We start from the raw sequence: 22,005 nt of genomic DNA on the forward strand, positions 1-22,005 counted from the left end.
TGATCATAGGAGACCAGGAGGGCTTAGATGGAAAGAACCTTCAGCATTGGATTTCACTATTCTTATATTTTTCTATTTTGTTAAAAAATACGTTCTTATTGTGGTAAAAAAAAAACAACAAACCATAAAATTTTCCATTTTAGCCATTCTAGATGTACACCTGAAGGCGTTAATTGTATTCACTGCCTATTTTAAATATTTTTTACTACTCCAAACAGAAACTCTATACCCATTGAGCAAAATAACCAACACCCACCCCGCCCCACTCCCGGCCAGCCCCCCGGTGACCTCTAATCTTCTTTCTGTCTCTATGAACTTGCCTAGTCTAGATATTTTTACTGTTCTCACATTTTATTTTAACCTTGTTTCTTGACTAAGTTTGTGTTTTAATTTATAACTGTTGTAAACTAGGGTGATCAGAATGACAAACAGGGCAGCCGCTCAGAAACCCCACCAAGTGGTAAGGTTTTCCTTTCTCCCCGTCTCCTCCCGGTCCCTGAAGACACCTGGCTTGACTGGGTGCTCAGGGTACACTCCCAGGCTAGGAGGTTCAGGAAGAACCCGGAGTAGTCCGAGCACCTCCTGCTTTGTGGGGAGAGAAGGGCTGGTGGCCAGGAGCCTGGCTGGCTTCTGGGAATAGACCACCCTGGGCTCACCACCGAGGTCTGATGCGGTTTGGACTCTCTTGAGTATCAGGTCTCCCCCAGAGTAAGCTGAGACTAGTTTCTTCAAGGCTGTTCCAGACCGGTGTGCCACCTCCGAAGTGACCACTAGCATTTCAGAGCTGTGTCCTAAGGACTGGGTTACGATGATATACGGGTCACCAGAACATACCAGGGCTTCTACCCTAAACAAGTGCCTGCTGGGGCGATTGTGTCAGGAGACCAGAATCACTCTAAGAACATGCTCCAGTGGTGGTGACTAAAGGAAGCAACCCCCTTCTGCAACACTGCATGGTTAGTGGCCTCTGAGAGCCATTTCTTTTTTTCTATAAATTTATTTATTTATTTATTTTTGGCAGCATTGGGTCTTCATTGCTGTGTGCGGGCTTTCTCTAGTTGCGGTGAGCGGGGGCTACTCTTTGTTGTGGCACGCGGGCTTCTCGTTGCGGTGGCTTCTCTTGTTGTGGAGCACGGGCTTTAGGCGCATGGGCTTCCGTAGTTGTGGCACGCGGCCTCTAGTAGTTGTGGCATGCGGGCTTCAGTAGCTGTGGCTCGCGGGCTCTAGAGCGCAGGCTCAGTAGTTGTGGCGCACGGGCTTAGTTGCTCCGCGGTATGTGGGATCTTCCCGGACCAGGGCTCGAAGCTGTGTCCCCTGCATTGCCAGGTGGATTCTTCACCACGGCACCACCAGGGAAGCCCCTGAGACCCATTTTTGAAGCCAGGGTAGTACTTGGAGGGAAGTGGTTGCCCTGGGGGTGGGGTGGCAAGCAGCTTGGATGGTGGGTCCTCAGGAGCAGCTTCCTTGAGCCATGGTGCCTTGTGATTCCATCAGATCTATTCTTTCCTTCCTTCCTCCTTTCACCACTTATTTACAGAGTGCCTGCTGAGCTTCTGCACCTTGCTAGGTACTGGTAAACTGGCATGACTCCTCACAGAGCTCGCAGTTTCTTTATGGGACAAGGAAAAAGGCCGGTAAACAAGGAAACAAATGGGGCTTCATCTGGCTTAGCTGTCCATCCCCTAGTTTCTACCATGAAAAGCAGCATTGACCCCTAAGGTGGTGAAATTTTAAATCTCATTCACTTAGAAACTTTTCTGGCCACTTTCAGACCTAGATATAAATTTTGGTTCTGTGAAGAAGCCTCTCTGTGTTTATTCATAAAAGTTTCTGTTTTCAGGTGACTAAATATTGCTCTAATTCCACTAAATAAGTGAATTATAGGCACTAGTATCCCCACAGAGAAGGAACGGTTAAATTCTTCGATGTGTGTAATTTTATTCTTTTCAAGATCCCAGGTGCATCAAAAAAAAGAAAAGATCTTTTTGGTTATTCATTTCTAAGGTTACATCGTCGTATTTGTTAAGATGTTTTTAGCTAACTTCTTTTTATATTAAAGCGGGAGCTGCTTCTAGCAAGAAGACTGCCTCTGGGGTGCCAGCACACCTGGTTCCATCCCCAAGGCACTTGGCGAAACTGCAAGCAGATGGCCAGATAACAGAGCATCTCTCTGGAATGCAGATTCCTGCAAAGGTCCCTGAAAATCAGAGCCTAGCTCCCTCCCAGAACCAGGAGCTGACTCAGGAGGGAGCAACCCATCAAAAAGAGCGTTCTCCCAATAGCCAGGTCAGCGCTGTGCCCCCGCCACAGCCCAGCTCATCAGCGCTTGGTGTTCCCCAGCAGGCCCGAGACTCATCCCCAAACTGGAAGGAAGGGGATGCTCAACACTCAGATCTTTCTTCAAAAACAGTAACCACAAATCTCCCTGGGAATGAGGCCCCGACACCTGAGGTGAAAGCAGGTGAAGGGGGGCAGTCTGCCATCATTCCTTCCCAAGGGCCTTCTCAGCACCCTGACCCACCGTCGGCCCACAGCCCTCAGCTGGACCAGGATGAAGAATCAGGGGAGGCCAAGGTAACCCCCACTGGCCCTCTCCGCTCTGAACTTCCCCAGGGATCTGACCCAACATCCCTTAGCCCCCAGAGAACCCAGGATGAGGAAACTGGGTCAGCCAGTCTTCCACCCGGCAGTTCCCATCGTGATCCTCCAAGAGATCCTTCTGGTCCCGACGAGGCCAAGAAGCTTGGTCCACCTCTGGGAGATTCTCAGCAACCTCTGGAGGAGGGAATCCCCAGAGCAGAAGTTGTTCGGGTTGACACTCCTTACCCAGAATTGCCGCATCCCCAGGACTCAACCAGTACCAAACAGACCCAGGACAGGGAAGACCCGGTGACGTTGCCTCCCAGAAGCCGGCTGGCTCCCACCAGGCTGCCCCAGCCCCGGGTCCTTGCTCCTCTCCAGAGTCGGAGGCGCACACCCAAACTCCCCCCACCCAGCAGACAGGAGGCTCTCGGAACAGCCTCAGATCAACCTATGACTCCCTCTCCCAGGCCCCCGCTAGCTCAGGAAGGAGACCCCAGTAAACTTCCTCCCACCAGCACCCCCCATTCCAAAGAGCCACACAACCTGAGCCCCCATCCGGGCCACAGTCCCCAGCAAGTCCAGGAAGAGAGAGTCAGGGAAGTGAAGCTCCCCCTTATCAGGCCCCCGGGGCAGGAGCTGGCACCACAGGCCGCCCCCGATCCGCCCGAGGAAGGGGAGGTTCAGGTAGTCACGCTCCCTCGATTTCCCGCTCCCTTCTCAGAACAGCTGCCTCAGAACACGGGGGCCGCTCCTCATGATTTGAGGCCTGCAGAGGAGAGGCACGCTCCCAAGGCAGGCTGCTCCTCCAGCAAGAAGATTCCAGATGTACAGGCCTTGCCCCCAAACCAAGAGCCAGTACAGCAGACAGGAACTAGGAAAAAAAAAAAAACCCTATCCACAGAGACAGCTAAAGGGCCCTCACAGCTGAAAAGGGCACCACCTGGAGGCCACGAGGCATCCTTGCAGCCAGAATCCCAGAGTAAGCCGGCTCCCCCAGAGGCCCCCAGCCTCCTCGGAGCCCTCAGGGGGACTGGAGAGGGACAGTCCAATCACCAGCCATTCCTGAACCATCCCACGCTGAACCATTGCCTAAAGATGCCCAGATACAGGAAGAGAGAAGGGGAAAAGTACATTATTCCAGAAGAAAGGCCCATGCCAACCTCCTCGCAAATGACCTGGTTCAGAAAGTAGCCAGGTCCAAGAAAGGACCATCTTTGAAAAGAGACAATTTTGGAGGATTATCTCAAGAAAATATAGCTACCCTCCGCGGTGATCAGCCAACTCCAGGGGGTCATCCCCCACAAAGGAGACCTCTCCAGAGTGAGGGGCCTCTGCAGAGTCAGCACCCAGGGAGCACCCAAGGCAAAAAAAGAGAGGTTCATAGAAGGGGAAGGTCTCAGAAGGGAGAGGCTGCTTCGCACCCCCAGAGCGGCATGGTGTGGTCCCCGCCCAGCAGCCTGTCAAAGAGACTCAAGCCCATCAGGGGACCAGTCAGACCAGAGAGAGCTCTGTCCAAAGGGACGGTGCTTCCAGGCAGCAAGCCAAAGAGAGAGGCACCCGGAAACACAGGGGAGCACCCCAGAATCAGGCGTCTGCTGGGGAGCAGGGCAACTGGAAGGGTAGGCTGTGAGCTCGGGGCAGGCAGAGCACCAAGGTGTAAGCCGTCCCTGGGCCACCAGGTCATTAACGTCTGCGCCCCCTAAAGCAGTGCTATGCAGAGTGGAAAGCTATGGCCAGGGCGCTGTGGTCTGCACACCAGCTTCCCTCTGCAGCCCCTAGCCAGCATGGATGGGAGGCCCCCCGTTGCATTATTAGAAGGTAGTTAACCTTCGCACACGTGTGCCACCTTTGTGGCTCACCCTCGCAGCCTGGAAGAGCAGCCCTGTGGTGGGGTACACCAGCAAGCGGTGCCCCTGCTCCAGCAGAGAGAGCTGGTCTGAAAGATTGGTGCCGGCCGGGAGGCGTTGTGTCCAGACTTGGACGAACTCCAACCTGACTTCAGGCTCTGGCAGAAGCAGTGCTGAATTGCCATTAAGCTTTCTTTTATTCATTAGGAAAATTTACTTGTAGATTAGAAAATTCTCTCATGCTTCTTGCGTTATCAAGGGATCCAGAAGCAAAAAGAACTCTGAGAAAGGAATCCTTTGCAGTTTCTGGGTCTTGGTCTCTCCCACAAACATTCCAAACCCACAGTTAATTTGTGGGAAGAGGACAGGTTTTTTACGCCATGACAAGTGATCAAGGGCTTCGGATTTGCATTGGCTTATACTGCCTGAAACTTATTTTGTTTGAAATGGACACCTTCCTTCTCTCTTTGAAGGGGAACCTCATGTAAATTAGCTCATGCCGTCGTTATGCCAAACCAGCTGGTTAAAAGAATTAGTAGGGAGAAAACTGAGGCGAACCCATTTTTTATTTATCTATTCATAACATCAGGATTCTTTTGCTGGCAAGTGACAGGAATCCAACCTGAGCCAGCTTATGTGAATCTTTTAGAAGGGAGGGGAGTATGTCACTCAACCAAACTCTGGGGAGGGCAGAGGGGCAGCAGAACCTCAGAGAGATTGGGGACCATCTCTGAACATAACCAGAACTGTCATCATCTCCAGTCTTTTCGTCATCTGCTGGACCCTTGTCATCTCCTAGAATCTTGTCATCTCCAGGACTCTTATCATTTCTCATCTCTGTTTTTTTCTCCGTGTTGGCTTCCTCTCTATGATATAAATGACTATATATCAGTTTCTGCACATGGCAGGGAACATGACCATCAGTAGCTCTTACATTTTACATTTGGTATTATATCTGGCACCTCCCACTACCAGAAAGTGATTAACTCACATGCTCCTTGGTCCTAAGATTTAAAAAATTATATTCAGGGAAAGACTCTGATTGGCCCAGCATGGGTCAGATGCTCATTCCACAGCCAATTTACTCTGGCTGGGGACAGGGCACATTTAGATATACTCATTGGGTTCAATACTCATTGGGCTACGGGCCTGCTGACATAGATTTCATTGCTGAGTGATAGTCCATTGTACGTACGTACCACAACTTCTTTATCCATTTTTCGCTTTCTGGGATATTAACTTGTACCGTCGACGAGGTTCTTGTCAACAGAGCCGTCCCAAACTTTGGGGTGGCTGTGTCTTTTTGATTTTAATTTCCCTAAGCTATAGGACCATAAGTGGCAGTGCCCTAGGCTCTGTTGCTTTGTTTTTTAGAAGTTTCAGGAAACACCATACACTTCTCCAGAGTGGCTGTTGGCAATTTACATCCCTCCCATCAGAATAACTAGGCTCCCTGTTCTCCATGGCCTGTCCTGCCTTTCCGGATTTTACACTTTTTTCAGATGGCCCTTTTGACCGGGGGGAAGTGAGACTTCATTCAATCCTGTGAACCCTAGCATTCACATAAAAGAGAATAACCGTAAGCAGAGCAACCAGTTTAATATTTGACTCTTAAGAATTTACAAGATATTTATTGAGTACTTACTATGTATACATGTTAAGCTGGGTTTGGCATCCTGTATTTTAAAAATGTAACTGATGACTACATGCCTGTGTAAACGTGTCTTATCTTACACAAAGAGCATGTGTCCACAAAAATTGTGTGTATGTCAAGTGTTATTTCAAGTGCAGTAGAGAAAATTGATATTTTTATAATCCAGGATGCAGGACTCTTCTTGTATAATGAAGAGCCTATGTTATACTAATAATTACACTCTGATTTGTCTGGTTTGTCCAAGATGAAATGAATAAGGTGAATTTTTTAACATCTCATAACTTATTTTTCTTAAGTTAGTTCAAGTCCCCCAACAAGCATTGATTGAGTACTTCATATATGCCAGACACTGTGATAGTTTCTACATAGAGTAAGATGGTGAGGACACTCCAAGGAGCTCTCTCTTCTCAAGGGAGATGGATAGGAAGGTTCATTACATGTGATCAGGGCAGCTGGAGGCCCCACAGCACGCTAGGATAGGGTTAACATCAAATAGAGAAGGAAACTCCCAGAACGCCATAAGAATACTAAGAAAGGCCACTGAATTCAGGCTGGGATGTGAGAACTGGATCAGAAAACACTTCCAAGAGGAAGTCATCCTTTCAGCCAAGTCCTCAAGGTTGCAGAGCAGTCAGCAGACTGATGGAAGGGAAGGGAAGGTCTCAGACGAGGGAACAGCATCTGCCTAAGCGTGGAGGGAAGAGCAGGCGTAGCATCTTCTGGACCAAAGTGTCAGGAGAGCTATAGGCGTACGTAGCTCCAAAGGGCACATTGTGCTGTGCTCGTGAGATTGGAAACTTGATCTTCTGACAATGGGGAGCCATTGAATGGTGAAATTTTTTTTATCTTAGAGGCATCTGTTTCAAGTCAGCGTAGAGGATCACTTTAAAGAGGGCAATTTAGATGGCAGCAGGAATGCTGGGAAGCTATTGCATTAGTCCTGACAGGAAGTTAGTAAGGGCCTGAAATAAGGCATTGTGGCAGGAATGGGCAGATTCAAGATATTGGACTGGATGTAGAGGGAGTGCAGACTGTGAAAGAGAGGAGGAAAATCAGGATACCCACCCACCTTTAGGACCTTTGTATGGGGCATTTTAGAGGCACTAGTACCTCACTGAGGTGAAAAACTGTAGAAATTTCCTTGGTCTCCTCCTCGGGCAGCTGTTTCTGAGGCTCCTTAAGGCATTTGGGGCTGCATTTTCATTAGGGTTCTCATGCAAAGTGAGACGCCAAATTTCCCATCTTTTGACTTGGAAGAAGTTCTAACGCCCTTCCCCGGGGTCCATGATGGTGTCAGGTTCGTGTTTGTGTTTTGGTCTTATTAACATCTCAGATTCAGTGCAGCTGGACATTTTGTTTGTTGTTCAAGGAAAGGAATAGAAAAGATTACCAACTCCTCCCTTGGTGAGAGGTTTTTAACAGCTATTATTGATTTTTCTCAGTATAAGGGGAACTTCTGCTTTTTAACTGTAGAACATAAATATTTAAAAAATTGTCATTTTCCATCTACATTTACAAACAAAGTTCATATCACTTTCATATGCTATGTTCCTCAGCAAAGGGATCTTTATGGGGAAAAAAAAGAACGTTGTGGACTTTAGTCATTCTATTAGCTAATACAATCTTCAGCTTTTTAAAAGAAGTCTGGCATTTAGTATTCAAATCAACAGAGATGATAATTCCACTGGGTGCAAGAGCCTTCTTCAAATATTTAAAGAGCTAAATCAATTCTTTTCAAACCTAAAAGATAATTGGACAAAGGGTAATTTGGTAGTAATTTACAGAAGGGGAAATAAAAATGGCCAAAAAATATGTCAAAAAGTATTTAAGTTTCACTCTCACTTGAGTCAAAACAGAATAGACTTTTTTGGGTACCAGAGTGGCAAAGATGGAAAACAAATGCCTGTTCTCGGTGAGGCTGAGGGTCAATGCACTTTCTCTATCATCATTGGGAAGCTAAATGGGCACAACTTTTCTGGGGACAGCTTTACAGTACCTGTCAAAGCCTCCAAATATTGCATGTCTTTAACCTAGCAATTCCAATCCAAGAATTATAAGGAAATATGGTATGTACAAGGGTGTTCATATTAATGTCTTTGTAATAAAACCTGGAAATAATTAAGCCAGCTAATGGGATTTCAGAAATAAGTTATGGGCCAAAAGTTCTGGTTCAGCTGTATGTTGCCCTTATAATCATGTTGTAGAATTTTGGAAGAGGAACATATTTGTTACTTATTAAGAAGAAAGCAGGTTAAGGAGGTACAGCTAGTATGGTTCCAGTTGTCAGCTCTGGGTTGTTAGATTATGGGTAATTTTTATTTTCTCTTTTATGCTTTTTAGTATTTTGTAAATTTTCTACAACAAGCCTGTGTGTATTCAGAAAAAGTTATATAGAAGTAAATTCCCACATATGAAAAGCTGTCCTGTGAAAGCAGCACCCTAATATTCTATTTCAATTTGGCTTAACGAGAACTTTCTAGGAGTCAGAGTCATGTACAGAGGAGCAGACAGGCTGTCCCCATAACTTAGATGCTCTGTGATGGGAATCTCACAGAAAGTCTCCTTAGGTTGGGTGATTAGTCGGACTGGCTGAAATTTAAGGTTCCTTTTATAATCTGTGATCTGTTCACTACAGCTAGCTCTACTGGCTGGCTCTGAAGAACCCGGAAGCCTATTTTATTAAATAGAGAGCCTAGTACTAGAAAATTGCAGTTAGTACTCATTAGATCAGTGGCTTTCAAACTTTCTAGTCCAAAACCGGTAACTAGGGGTACAGCTCATAATATCATGACCTACACACAGACCTACACGCATGGAAACAAAGGTATAATGAAATACCTTCACTGTGGTGATAAACTCTGATACCTTCTATTCTATTCAATCTTAATTCTTTAACACACTGGTCATGACCTATTAAACTGATTTCACAATTTAGTCTGCAGCCTGCAGTTTTTGAAAAACCCTGTACTGAGTGCTCTGGAGGTTTGCTATGGTTCTGTTCTTAGAGGCCTACTGACCAGGTACTACCCTGCTCAGGTTGCCTTCAAGTGAGGTGGGATGGATTGGCGTGATTTATACTGAATTATTTTCTGTGACAGCGGAAGGATTCAGTGTATTAGCAGTTATGCTCTTTGTCAGTGTTAGGACTCTGGATAAGGTATATTGAAAATTTTTATGCATAGTATAAAGTTCTTATGTAAAGCTAAAAAAACCAGTCTTGATCGATAGTGTTTTAACCACTAAGTCCTTAGCTGGTTCCCTTTCCTTTTGTTTCACGACAACACTGAAAATCACCTCGTTACTATAAAGCTTCCTCCAAATCACAGTCTGTCCATAAATGAATTTAAAGACATCATTCTAGAAATCACATTTCTTTATTGACAGGCATTCAGAAAAGAAAATAAGAAGAGACTGTTTCTTTGTGTTGATGATAAATAATGTTAGACCACCAAATCGTTCATCTCAAAGGTGATGATGAGAGAGCAGTCCTGATTAGCAAAAGCTGGAGACATTTTTTAAAAAGTTTGTAACCTTAGAAATTCATGATTTCAGATAACACTGAGTCAAAATTTTCATTGGAAATTCCAGTTCCAGTATAATCTAGCTGTGTGACCTTGAGCAGTTTACAAAAGTCTCATGTAATATAAAATGGAGATAATAAAGTACCTGCCTCAAGATTATTGTGAGGGTTAAATGAGTTAATATATTGAAAAACACCCAGAACAATGTCTGGCACATAGTAAGTACTTATATGAGTGTTTGTTAGCATTAACATGTAAGCAGTAAAAAAAAAAATTTTTAAATAGCATTTTATCCTTTTTTTTTTTTAAGATTTTTGTTTGTTGTTGATGTAGACCATCTTCAAAGTCTTTATTGAATTTGTTACAACATTGCTTCTGCTTTATGTCTTGGTTCCTTGGCCACGAGGCATGTGGGATCTCAGCTCCCTGACCAGGAATCGAACCCGCACACCCCCCTGCATTGGAAGGCGAAGTCCTAACCATTGGACTGCCAGGGAAGTCCCAGTAGCATTTTATCCTTAATTGGAAAGGACTGGTGGAAATATTTGGCAAATGATGCGGTCTTCTCTGAAAATCCTTTAAAATTTTTGACAACCTTAATTGAATAAAGGGCCTTAAACAGAATTAGGATTATATTGGAAAGAAATTGCAGTTCAGGAAAATGTTACTGAGATCAAGAGATTCTTTAACGCACATTCACAGGTAGCATTGCAGCTTGGAGAACTGAGTGAGGAGACATCAGTTCCGAGGTTATTATGAAATTGACATGTGATACACATGGAAGAGACTTGTAATAGCGCCTAGAACGTAGTATGCTCAGTAAATGTTATCTATTATTTTTATTGTTATTATGTCATTGATAATATCAAAGGCATTTACATTCTGTGTTTCGTCTAGGTTAGATGGTAAATGGCATCAAGTTACTTGACTCAGGAATAAACTACCAGATAGCTGGCATTTTGTTTTCTCTTTGTGGTAGGTTGAAACAGAGACTGGCTTCTACATGGTACCGGATCTAAAGACCCTTGGTTTCCAAGGACAAAGATAGCAAAGGGAAGAAAGACAAAAGATGTCTTTGCTTGAGAAATGACCAATGAAACAACATCTTTGAAAATGTTGTTCTTGAAGGATGAGCTCTTGCAAACGAAAACTACACTTAGCAGAGGTGGGGCTGTAGGGTTGGGTGGAAGTCACATCGGAAATTTAGTTATCAAACGTACCGCTCAAAGGAGAGGAAGCCTTTAGTTTGTGTTCCAGCTCCCTGAATGTTTCTGTCCTATTTTCTGTCAGCCATAGCTACCCTTTCCTTCTCTCCTTATCCCAAATTCTGTACACGTCCAAATCTTATGCATCAAGTTTCCACTCTTGAAGTTTATCTGTCCTACATCCTCTCTCCTTCAAAGTGTCAGTTAACTACTTCATGATAAACTCATTCATTTAAAAGAAACCCTGAAATTCATGGTACTATTGTTTTATGTTTTATTTAGGACATCCTCTATACAGTGTCCAAATATTTAACCCATTAGTTCAGCTCTACTGAAGACATTTCAAAGTATGAAGTTCAATGGAAAAAAGCATTCTTTTTGTACCTCATTCTTTCAGTGTGAGAAGGCCCATTCACATGCTTCCTTTGTCCTGATATAGAATCTGTTCTCTGTTTAAATAGCTGATTATTCCTTTGATCGGACACTCAAGAATATAGCACTTTACTGTTAGAATAGTTTAGTATGTGCATTCATTTTATCATGTATAGCATGAACATTATTACTATATGATAGCTTTCTACTATAAAAGCTTATTTTGCTATGGAAAATTTTTATGGATATTATGTGAAATGATTATTTTTCTAGTTGCTATTATTCCTTTCTCAGAAACACAGATAGTCAAGACTTATAAGATTTAATTCTGTCCTGGAAAAAATGGCTTCTTTTGGCACCTTCAGTTTTGTGATAATACTTTCTAATGAACTGAGCATTTCCCTTAACCGTGAATTATGTAACTATCCTATTAAAAATAAATAAATATTTTAAATTGTGTAGCAGATTATTATGCTTTAATTTGCTTTTGGTCCTTTTTATGGTTACATATTTCAGCATTGAGACTTCCACAGGGATTTTTATAGCTATTTACATTTTACATATGTATATGTATTTAATCATGGTAGTATAAATTACTCTTGCTAATTTAAAAAACCTCACTACTACCAGAATAAACATGTTTTTTAAGCCCCATTTGAGTGGGAAAAACTGAATGATTCTGGCTATCTGAGAACTTTTGTATGAAAATTAAAGCCTACTTCCAAGTCATACATTTCCAAGTGTTTTCAAAGAGAGACAAACACTGGTGCTGATTTTTTTTTTTTTGGCAAAGTTTTATTTAAATATTAATTTGGTCTCATGTTTTTAGACAGGAGATTGACTTAGTTGTTTTGCTATACAAGTAACCTTACTGCTGTAGAAAAATTGGTTATCAAAATAGGGATTTTTGTTTTTCAAAATATACACAATCTGACCCCCAAATTCTAATTTTATTACTAGTTATTGAAATGGCTGTGTGCCTATAATATCAGATCATCAGCATCTTTTATTTTCTCCTTTCTTTTTTGCAGTAAAGGGCCCTATATAGTCTGTGTCATAATGTGTTATGAAATATACACAGATGTTTTATCTTAGGTGCATGGCTTCTACTGCATTTGTTATTTTGGTTGGATTCTGTGGTTATTCTTTTAAAATGTTTTATATGAATATTATTTTAATTCACTTGACTGCAAAGAGAGATAATTCTAAACAAAAGGTCTAAGTTATTTTGAATTAATTTGAGATGTAGTTCTGGTTCCAGATATTTCATTTATATTTTCTTATATTTGGTAATGATACCAATCCATAAAATAGCTTGAAGATCTGTCACGCATCATTACATTCACTTAGGCTTCATTGTAGGTGTTTAAGTAAATGTAACCAGCTTATATACTGAAGAACTTGGTCATTTTTGTGGACTGTACAGTAACATATATACAATTTAATGTTGCCTCAAGGTTGACTTTTAGATACTTTGAATAAGATCACTTTAAGAAACTTGGTTGCAGGGTATTATAACACTGGTAACTGGGTTGTTTTTTTAATTGAGAAGTAAGATCTCTTGTTCATTAATATATTAAGACATTTGAAACTATATTAAGAACTGTATGAAACTCTTTATTATAGGAGTCCGAGTCCCTAAAGTGGGAGCATTACAATGTAGTTTAATAGTAATCTAAACACATTATTTTTACCCAAATTGTTTTGTTGCTGAGAAACCATTAAGACATTAACCTGTTGAATTACAGCTGCCTTGTATCATCAGATAGAACTTGGTTTGTTTACATCATAGTACAATTGGCTTACGTCTGAGAAAGCTGGAAGAAGGAACCCTGACACAAATATATACTATATTTTAAATAAGCTTTTATACATAGAGAGGGTCATTTCTATGGAAATTATATAAATATAGCTTCTATTTCTTTAAATTTCATCTTTTTTTTCAGATTCATCTGGTCTTTTTCACAATGCTCTGTTCTTAGAGTCCCATCAAGAGGACAAGTGTTTTGGTTTTGTTTATTTGTTTGTTTTTTAATGAGCATAAGATTCAGCCCTTCCGTCTCGTTTTTGGTTGTTAGTTTGCCTTGTTTCAGCCATGCTGAATTCTTTACTGTAATTCAGTTGTGTTAAGCATGCTTCTGGGTCTTTATACAAAGCCACTGTCTCTGCCTGATATGCTTTTGCCCCAGATATTTGAATGCCTTCCTTCTTTATGACTTCCGATCACTGTGCAGATGTCACCATCTTAGGGAGGACTTCCTTTGGCCATCATGCTGTCTCTCACTGTCTCCTTATCTGCCTGCCTGGTCCTTCATCGCACTTATCACTACTACCTGACATTATCTGGTGTTATTGTCTGTCTTCAACATTAGAATGTAAGTCCCACAGGTCAAGGACATTTTATTTACTGCTCTATCCCAACACCCAGAGCGCTGTCTGGCACATAGTAGGTGCTCAACCGATACGGGTTGAATGGCTTTTCCATTATGAAGATTTAGCAGGTGTGTTTCCACATAATAATCGTGTCCTATTACCTGTGATTGTTATGAACATAATTACTTCAATGTTCCTTTCCAGAATGCTCTATCACCTGGAATTTCTTGGCTGTGGATTTGCCCATTTGTTGCATCTTCTGAGTCTCTCCCCCTCTCTCAAGACTGGTGCTGGGTTGTGGAGCTTTAGGCTTCCCTACCATGGTTCAATACTTTTACTTGTCTGCAACACCTTTTACCTACTTTTTTTTTTTCTAATTTATTTGTTTATGCTGTGCTGGGTCTTCGTTGCTGCACACAGGCTTTCTCTAGTTACGGCAAGTGGGAGCTACTCTTCGTTGAGGTGCACGGGCTTCTCACTGCGGTGGCTTCTCTTGTTGAGGAGCACAGGCTCTAGGTGTGCGGGCTTTGGTAGTTGCAGCACACGGGCTCAGTAGTTGCGGTACATGGGCCCTAAAGCGTGCGGGCTTCAGTAATTGCGGTGTATGGGTTCAGTAATTGTGGTGTGCAGGCTCTAGAGTGTGTAGACTTCAGTAGTCGTGGTGCGCAGGCTCAGTAGTTGTGGCATGCAGGCTCTAGAGCATGCGGGCTTCAGTAGTTGTGGTTCATGGGCTTAGTTGCTTCACAGCATGTGGGATCTTCCTGAGCCAGGGATTGAACCCATGTCCCCTGCAATGGCAGGTGGATTCTTACCCACTGGACCACCAGGGAAGTCCAGCTTGTACCTTCTTTTTTTTTTTTTTTTTTTTTTTTGCAGTACGCAGGCCTCTCACTGTTACGGCCTCTCCTGTTGTGGAGCACAGGCTCCGGACGTGCAGGCTCAGCGGCCATGGCTCACGGGAGCCGCTCCGCGGCATGTGGGATCTTCCCGGACCGGGGCACGAACCCATGTCCCCTGCATCAGCAGGCGGACCCTCAACCACTGCTCCACCAGGGAAGCCCTGTACCTTCTTTTTATCAGCTAGGGATTGCCACACAATTTGGTAGGAGTCAATTTTAGATTCCATACCAGCACACAGCCCAGGAGTAGAGGTCTGATTTCCCACGGGTGTCTCCACCCTCAGTCCAGGTGAGACTGTGCCCAGGCTAAGTCCTGAGGTCTGTGGGCTGAGATTTCCAGACCCTCCCTTTCCCACTTCTCGCCTAATAGAGAGCCCAGGTCTCGTACATTAAGCACACAGGGACTGGCCTTGCCTCTCAGTCCAGAAACCTCAGCCCCTGAGGCACTCTCTGACCTCTTGACATCAATTTCCACTCCTCTGACTTGGAATCTTCACTTCACTTCCAGCACCTGGAAATTTTTCTTGCTTGGTTTCAGTTTTGCTATGTGATAAAAACAAATTTCTGTTATATGTTATCCACTATTTATTTTGCCTTGGGTGGGGCTAGCTTCCCACATCTGCTCAGTCAGCCGTATTGGCTAGTGTAGGTGTGGAGATTATTTATTTTGGCATTTTTGTAGCAATACTGTAAGTGTTGATGTTCCTAATAAATCCAAATGTATGTACACCTGGGCCCGCTATACGTGAGCAGTGATAGAAATTTAGATTCTTTATATTCTAGGCCTCTGGACATTCTGATGTTTTGTAGGGAACATTAGACAGTATTTATGTGTAAATTCTGTTAAATACTGACCTCATCATCCACTCCATTCTTTTAAAAAGGTTTTTCTTAGTGTTGCATGATGATGATGATGATGATGATGATGATTTTAGCCTTTTAGGACAATTTTGTCAAATGGAAAGTAATTATAAAGGGGACTGTTCACTTAAGTATCTGAAAGCCATTGTTTTTGTTAAGTTTTACTTCCTTTAATTCCATTCATAAGTCTGTATTATTTGAACACTAAGGGTACTCCCAGGACATGTCTACTAGGTGCTGCAGGCTGACTTTATAATTTTCAATAATAATTATTATTGTTATCGTGTTCTGAGACATAAATTTTTAGTTATCTTACTTTCAAGTTGAAATGCACAGACTTTAAGTATACACTTTATTGTGTTTGGGCAAATCCACGTATAAAACATTCTCTTACTTCAGAAAGTTGCTTTATCCAATTTTATGCCTTTTATTTTAAACTTTACTTTTTTCCCTAGCAGATATTAAGAAACCTCAGCTGAAACCTGAAAAGACTTCGAAGAAGTTTAGAGCTTCGAGTGAATTTGAGTCCCTGGATTTTGCAGACAGAAACTACTTTGTGAAATTATGGGCCAAACTTTCAGGCAAAAACATACCAGCGGTAAGAAGGGATAGAGGGGTGAGGGAAGCTGGAACTGAGCATTACAAAAGTCAGACAAAAAGGGCATTGGATATTTCAAGACTAATAAGTTTCACCAAAACTGTCCTCTGACTGGTGTCAGCTGAAGACAAGTTTTTTCCCCCTCTTTCTACACCTCTAAGAATAGGCATGGGTTCTAAAAACAGAATATACAGTGTAGATTTTTTTGAGTACCTTTCCCCCAGGCTCCCAGTGGAAGTTCTGACGCTCAGTTCTCCTATTTAACAAGCATAGACAAGAACTACATAGAATTAATACTGTAGAATATGTATTTCAAGGGAAAACTTGCTTTACTGTTGGGATATAATGTTGCGTATTCTTGTGCTGAGCCTTCAAAGTGAGTCCACTCAAAGAGTCCATGTCTTATAACCTTGCAGTACTTAGACCCATCCTATGACTTAAAAGATCCCGTTCTTTGAGAACTCAGAGAAGTCAGGATATGTGGAAGCTGGCCCTACCTTCATATTAGGTCATGCTCTTTTCTGTTTGTGATGGTTTTTCTGTGACGGTCTGGGAACACAGAGACCTAGATCGTTGCCATTGCCTCAGAAGGGACAGAACTTCTGATTTGGTTGTCAGCTCCTTGGTCGTGTTTCCCTAAGCCTTGCCTGTTTTAAGCAAATAATCACGTTGTCTTCTAAAGTCAGAACCATGGGCAGTGGTCACAAGAATCAGACTGGTTACTTCAGCTGAAAAGTCTAGGGCTGTGGTGTACATGGGCATAGCTATACATTCTGCTCTGATTAAGTCATAAGAATGGGATGTTTGAAGTACAAGGAACAGATACCCGTTAAAGTCAGCTTAAGTAAGAGGTAGTTCCATTATTAAAAAATATATGATGAGTGGATTCACAGTGCATCGGGAGCAGGGATGAAGTACAGATCTCACAGGAACCAGAAATAGGGTTGGAAGGTGCATCCCAAAGGCATCAAGTTCCTCTCATCTCTGCTTCTATTTTTCCCGTGCTCTGTCGTCCTCTCTCTCCTGGCTGGCCTCCTCCACTCACTCAGCTTCCCTCCCACATAATTTGAACTCATTTGCACACGTGCCAGCCCTGACTCACCATGGCTCTCTGCCTGTGGCTCTATGCCCACAATTCCTGGCCACTTCTCTCCGTATCTTTAATTCATACTGTGGAAAGCAAAGCAATCTAATTGGCACAGCTGGACTTTTTAGCCATACCACACAGATCAGATTAAACTGCTTGTCCTGTCACCAGTGTCAGGGCAAAAGGCAGGGCCACTTGATACACATTCTGGCCTCTTAGAAGCAGCAGGGGATGGGTGCACTCTAAACATCTAAAAATAATATAAATTTGTATCCTGATACTGGAGTACAGGAAATGCCCTATTTATTTATCCAAAATAAGTTAACTCTGGAATTGTTCCCACCTACCAGGATCTGTGGGAAATCAAATATCAGTCATTAGGAGTGGGGATCACTCCCATTCTTTGGATTAAGTTCAAGAATCCTGAGGTTTATGTCATGCTAGAAACTTAGGGAAGGGCCTCTGGTCTCCAGACTATCATGGTTACCATGGAGATGTTCCTTGTCTGAAACCCGGAGTTCCATTCTGAGCCAGGGGCTCTGGTATTCTCCAGATCCTCTCCTGCTTGTATGTTCACCCAGTGCCGACCCCCAAGGTCTCACCACACCCTGGGAGCGCACTCGACATGAGGAGCCCGTCAGCCTCTGTCCTTGCAGTCCTGGGAAACCCAGCTCTTTTCAAGTCAGTCTACCACTTTCTCTCTGCACCTGCTGTCCTGTACAGCTTCATGCTTCTTGGAGCTTAGACTTTCAAATATAAGGTCTTCTTTTAATCTCTCAGGACATGGCATATCCAGACTGTAAAAACTCCAGAGCACACATCCTTAGCCACCTTTATTCTTTAATCACAAGTCTGTGTCTTGACAACCAGAGCCAGCTCACGTCCCAGTTAGGCTGTCCTGCCGCACAACATCATTCACACCGATGAGAAACACACCGTTGAGTCACACCCTCTGCCCGTTAGTGGGTATCCATGATTTATTTAAATATGACAAATCTGAATATTACCTGTTAGAAAATTTTCAGGCCTAATTAAAGGTAGCTTTTCTTTTTCTTTTTTTAAGATTTTATTTTTATGTGGACCATGTTTTTTTAAGTATTGAATTTGTTACAATATTGCTTCTGTTTTATGTTTTGGTTTTTTTTGGCTGCGAGGCATGTGGGATCTTAGCTCCTGAACCAGGGATTGAACCCACACCCCCTGCATTGGAAGGTGAAGTCTTAACCACTGGACCGCCAGGGAAGTCCCTAAAGATAGCTTTTCTCTGGTCAAGGGCACTCAGGTACCCAGGAGCAAGAACAGAGGAACAGATGAAAAACACACACAACACGCACACAGTGGGTTTTCAGCTGTAATTCATCTCCGACATCTCAATATAAAACTAATGAACAGTATGGGGGAACTGGAGGGTGGAGGGTATGATAAAAAGGCAATGCGAGAGTAGAGGGGCCATCTTGGTGGCGGGAGGGGAGCAGGTATGTGGACCACGTGTTGTCAAAAATTCTTATGTAATTTTGACATGTCCAGCACCACTCCTTACCTGTAGTCACCTCCCTGAGAAACTGTTCAGCCCCCATAATCCAGGGCATCTAGAGCCTAGTGTAGAAATCTACTGTGTCCTGTGTTAGAGGGTGGGCAGTTTCTCATCCATGATGGCAACAGCACTCAAACCCCTTGCAGCCTGAGGTTCTGGTAATTTTGCCTGCCAGTACTGGTGGAGGTATAATGGAACAGAGTAGTTTCATAGAAAAGCAAATCAAATCCCCCAAGAACCAACAGATTCACCCCTCAAAAATTAGAACAAAGGTAGTACTTAATTGCCACTGTCATATATATGGGGTGAACTTGCCTAAGATTATTTTTAGTACCTCGTTTTCTTGTAAAGATTATGAATTCAATGCTATTTTGAAATTTTAAGTATTTATCAAATTTTGAGATATTTCGTAAGTTATTAACCTCTTGTCTAGCCATTATAATGCTGCAAAATGAGCAAAACCTTTTTAAGATCATCACCACAGAAGCTTTAATGAGATATTATGATTGTATTGGAGGCCATAAATAGCCTTTATATGTCACTTATAGTTTGGAAAGGGCTTTTGTGTAAATTATCTCATGAACCCCTTATTGCAAGCCTTAGGAGATGTTGTTAACCATTTACTTTCCCAACATAAATCCCTATGTATTTTTGGAACTTTATGGTGGATTGAGGAAAGTAATTGCCACTATCTCTGTCAAAAACCTATATCATAAATCTTCCAAAAAAAGAAAAAGATAGAAATGTTTGTGCTTTTTTGGGGTCTTAACTGTAGATTTAATATGTTCATATTTACCTGTAGAAACTGTCAAGAGAGCCATTTGACACTGATGGACTAAATAGGAATTCCCATTGTCAATGCTTTTTTGGTCCTGTTTCTTTCAAAAGCACCCTTTCCACTTATGTTGAACACTGCATTCTTCCTGAAACCTACCCTAAACTTACTGCGTATGTGAGGTCTTTCGGTTTACCCCCTCTATTCTAATATTCTACTCTTTCCTTGTGTGTGGTTTGTCACCACGTGCATGTCAAGGTGTGATTACAAAATAACAGAGCTGGTTTTGTGTGTGTCTTCTGAAAACCAGCCCTATTCCTGGGTAGTCACATGGCCACACGTCATAACTGGTTGGGTAAGTGTATATTTATGTGTGTGTTTGTGTGAAGATTTTTTGCTGTGGAATTATTGTGAGTAGATCTTTGCCTTCTAGGAGAAGCTTTATTTTCAGAACTTCAATTGTATCTGTTTCTCCAACCAGCTCCTCTGATCTCCTTAGGGGACAGCCTTACTCCTGAAGCAGCCCAAGTTACTGAAAGCCAATTTTCTAGAAAAAAAATTGCTGAATGACCAATTCATTCAAAGCCAATTTAGTGAATATATGTGTGTGGCAGATAAGGCCAGTGCAATCAAAAAGCACCCAAAGATATGAAGGTCAGTGAGAAAGTGGACCTGTAATGACAAAATATTGGGCCCTACATCTACTAAGCACTATTTTCTTTCACTACTGTGAGGCAGGTCAGCTCAGGGAGCTTGTCAGAGATAACACAACTTAGAAGTGTCTATTTCGACTCCAAAAGAAAAATGCTTTCTTCTCTTCAGTACATTTTTCAGGGCATGGTGTTCAACACTATATCTATTAGCTGGAATAACACTATAAAGAGATACTTCTCTTATCTGCCACCTAGTTACCAAGTGGTACAGTTCATGTAGGATCAGCAGTCCAAGTGCCTTTTTCAAGATAATGAATTGGTTTCCTGTTATTCTCTGAAGGTGACCAACTAATTTTAAAATATCATTTGTAATCATTATGATTTTGATTTGTGCATATTGAAGGCTATCCACCCACTGCATTTTTTATCCTTATCGAAACTCAAATTATTCTATCTTTGGCCAGCTAGAGCTTCTGCAGGTTGACACCTGTGTCCTTTTAACGTGACCCATTTTACTGGTTGGTATGACGAGATAGTCTATGCTCTTTTGTTCATTACCTGTCCTAGACCTGGAATCAGTCTTTTGTCCAAGAAGTCTTGGTTTCTTCAAGTGGGAGATGGTTGTACAAGAAAACACATCATGGTTGCTAGGAATGCTCATTGCTCTTGGGGCGGCCATTGTTTCTAGGCCTATTCTGTGGATAGATAAAATATTTCATGAGTTCAAGTTAATATTTCCAATTTGGATTCAAGACTTCAGCATTTTTACTTAACTCCTTCTCTGTTACATATTTTTTCTTTTCTCCACGCTGAGAGTCCTGCTTCTCAGAGATAGAGGCGATGATAGAATTATAATATCTTACTAAATTTCTCGTTTGTTTTAACCACATGACACACAGAAGAGTCTCAGAATAACAGTACTAAATACTACCAGCACCCATTATAAAAACTGAAAGCAGTTTATAAAAAAGTGTTTTTACAAATGTTCCTCCCACCATTGTTTGTGATTATGTTATAGCTGTACTATCAGAGCGTGTCCTCATATCCTCTCTCCCTTTTAACTCTCATTTTGTCTTAGTTATCAAATACCTTCATACTTAATACTCATCATTAGACCCCAGGTCAGTGTCTCTCTAGTTGTTTTATTGCCTAAGCTTATTCTCTACTAGATACAGAAAGGGCTGTGGGAAAAATATTTCCTGCATTCTTGCCTGTTGATAACAGTCTGTTACACTTGAATTGTAGTTTTTAGTATCTATCCTGTTTCTTTGTTTTATTTTGTTTTGTTTTGTTTTACGGTACACGGGCCTCTCGCTGTTGTGGCCTCTCCCATTGCGGAGCACAGGCTCCGGACACGCAGGCTCAGCGGCCATGGCTTATGGGCCTAGCCGCTCTGCGGCATGTGGGATCTTCCTGGACCGGGGCACAAACCCGTGTCCCCTGCATCGGCAGGTGGACTCTCAACCACTTTGCCACCAGGGAAGCCCCTGTTTCTTTGTTTTGGCTTATTTTATCAAGATCTCTTATTGTTGATATGTTGGATCTTTTTTATCTATCTTAAATATTTGTCATTTTCTCTTGAATCTTTTTACCTCTTTCTTCATTTCTTTTTGAGGTTAAAGTTTTTCCTTCATTTTCTATTTCTCTTAAGTCATTATTTGTTGTGTTTATTCACTCCTGTATTTCTTCTAGTTTAGTTTTCATTTCCTAAGCGACTTTTTCCTGTATATTCTAATTCTTTCCTGATTTCCAGCACCTCATTTGTGAGTTTGCAGAAATTGTAATTTATTTGTTCCTTAATGTTTTGTGTCATTTTCTTAATGTCTTTTAGTTTATTTTTAAATAGATTATAGATTTTATCTGTTTCCCCTTCATTGTGTACAGAGATGTTATTCTCCTTTTCCTCTTATTTCTTATAACTTTGCATTGGATTTGACTGGAAATTTTCTCATTTTTATGTGAAATTCATTTTCTCAAACATTTAGAAGGAAGGTGGTTTTTTCAAATAGTATCAAGGTATATGGCAGTTTCCTTCCTGAGATT

The 22,005-nt window shown here is 42.2% G+C and overlaps 1 protein-coding gene across 1 annotated transcript in view; it reads left to right on the top strand.

The window, feature by feature from the left end:
* LRGUK (leucine rich repeats and guanylate kinase domain containing) overlaps positions 1 to 22,005 on the top strand; it is a 118,867-nt gene that overhangs the window by 81,180 nt on the left and 15,682 nt on the right. Inside the window, exons 16-17 of the mRNA XM_079931954.1 lie at positions 2,060 to 3,438; positions 15,767 to 15,913. Coding sequence (XP_079788080.1) covers positions 2,060 to 3,438; positions 15,767 to 15,913 — 1,526 coding nt within the window. The remainder of the gene's footprint in view (positions 1 to 2,059; positions 3,439 to 15,766; positions 15,914 to 22,005) is intronic.

The sequence above is a fragment of the Stenella coeruleoalba genome (genome assembly GCF_951394435.1).
Source record: "Stenella coeruleoalba genome assembly, chromosome: 9".
NCBI classification, from domain to species: domain Eukaryota; kingdom Metazoa; phylum Chordata; class Mammalia; order Artiodactyla; family Delphinidae; genus Stenella; species Stenella coeruleoalba.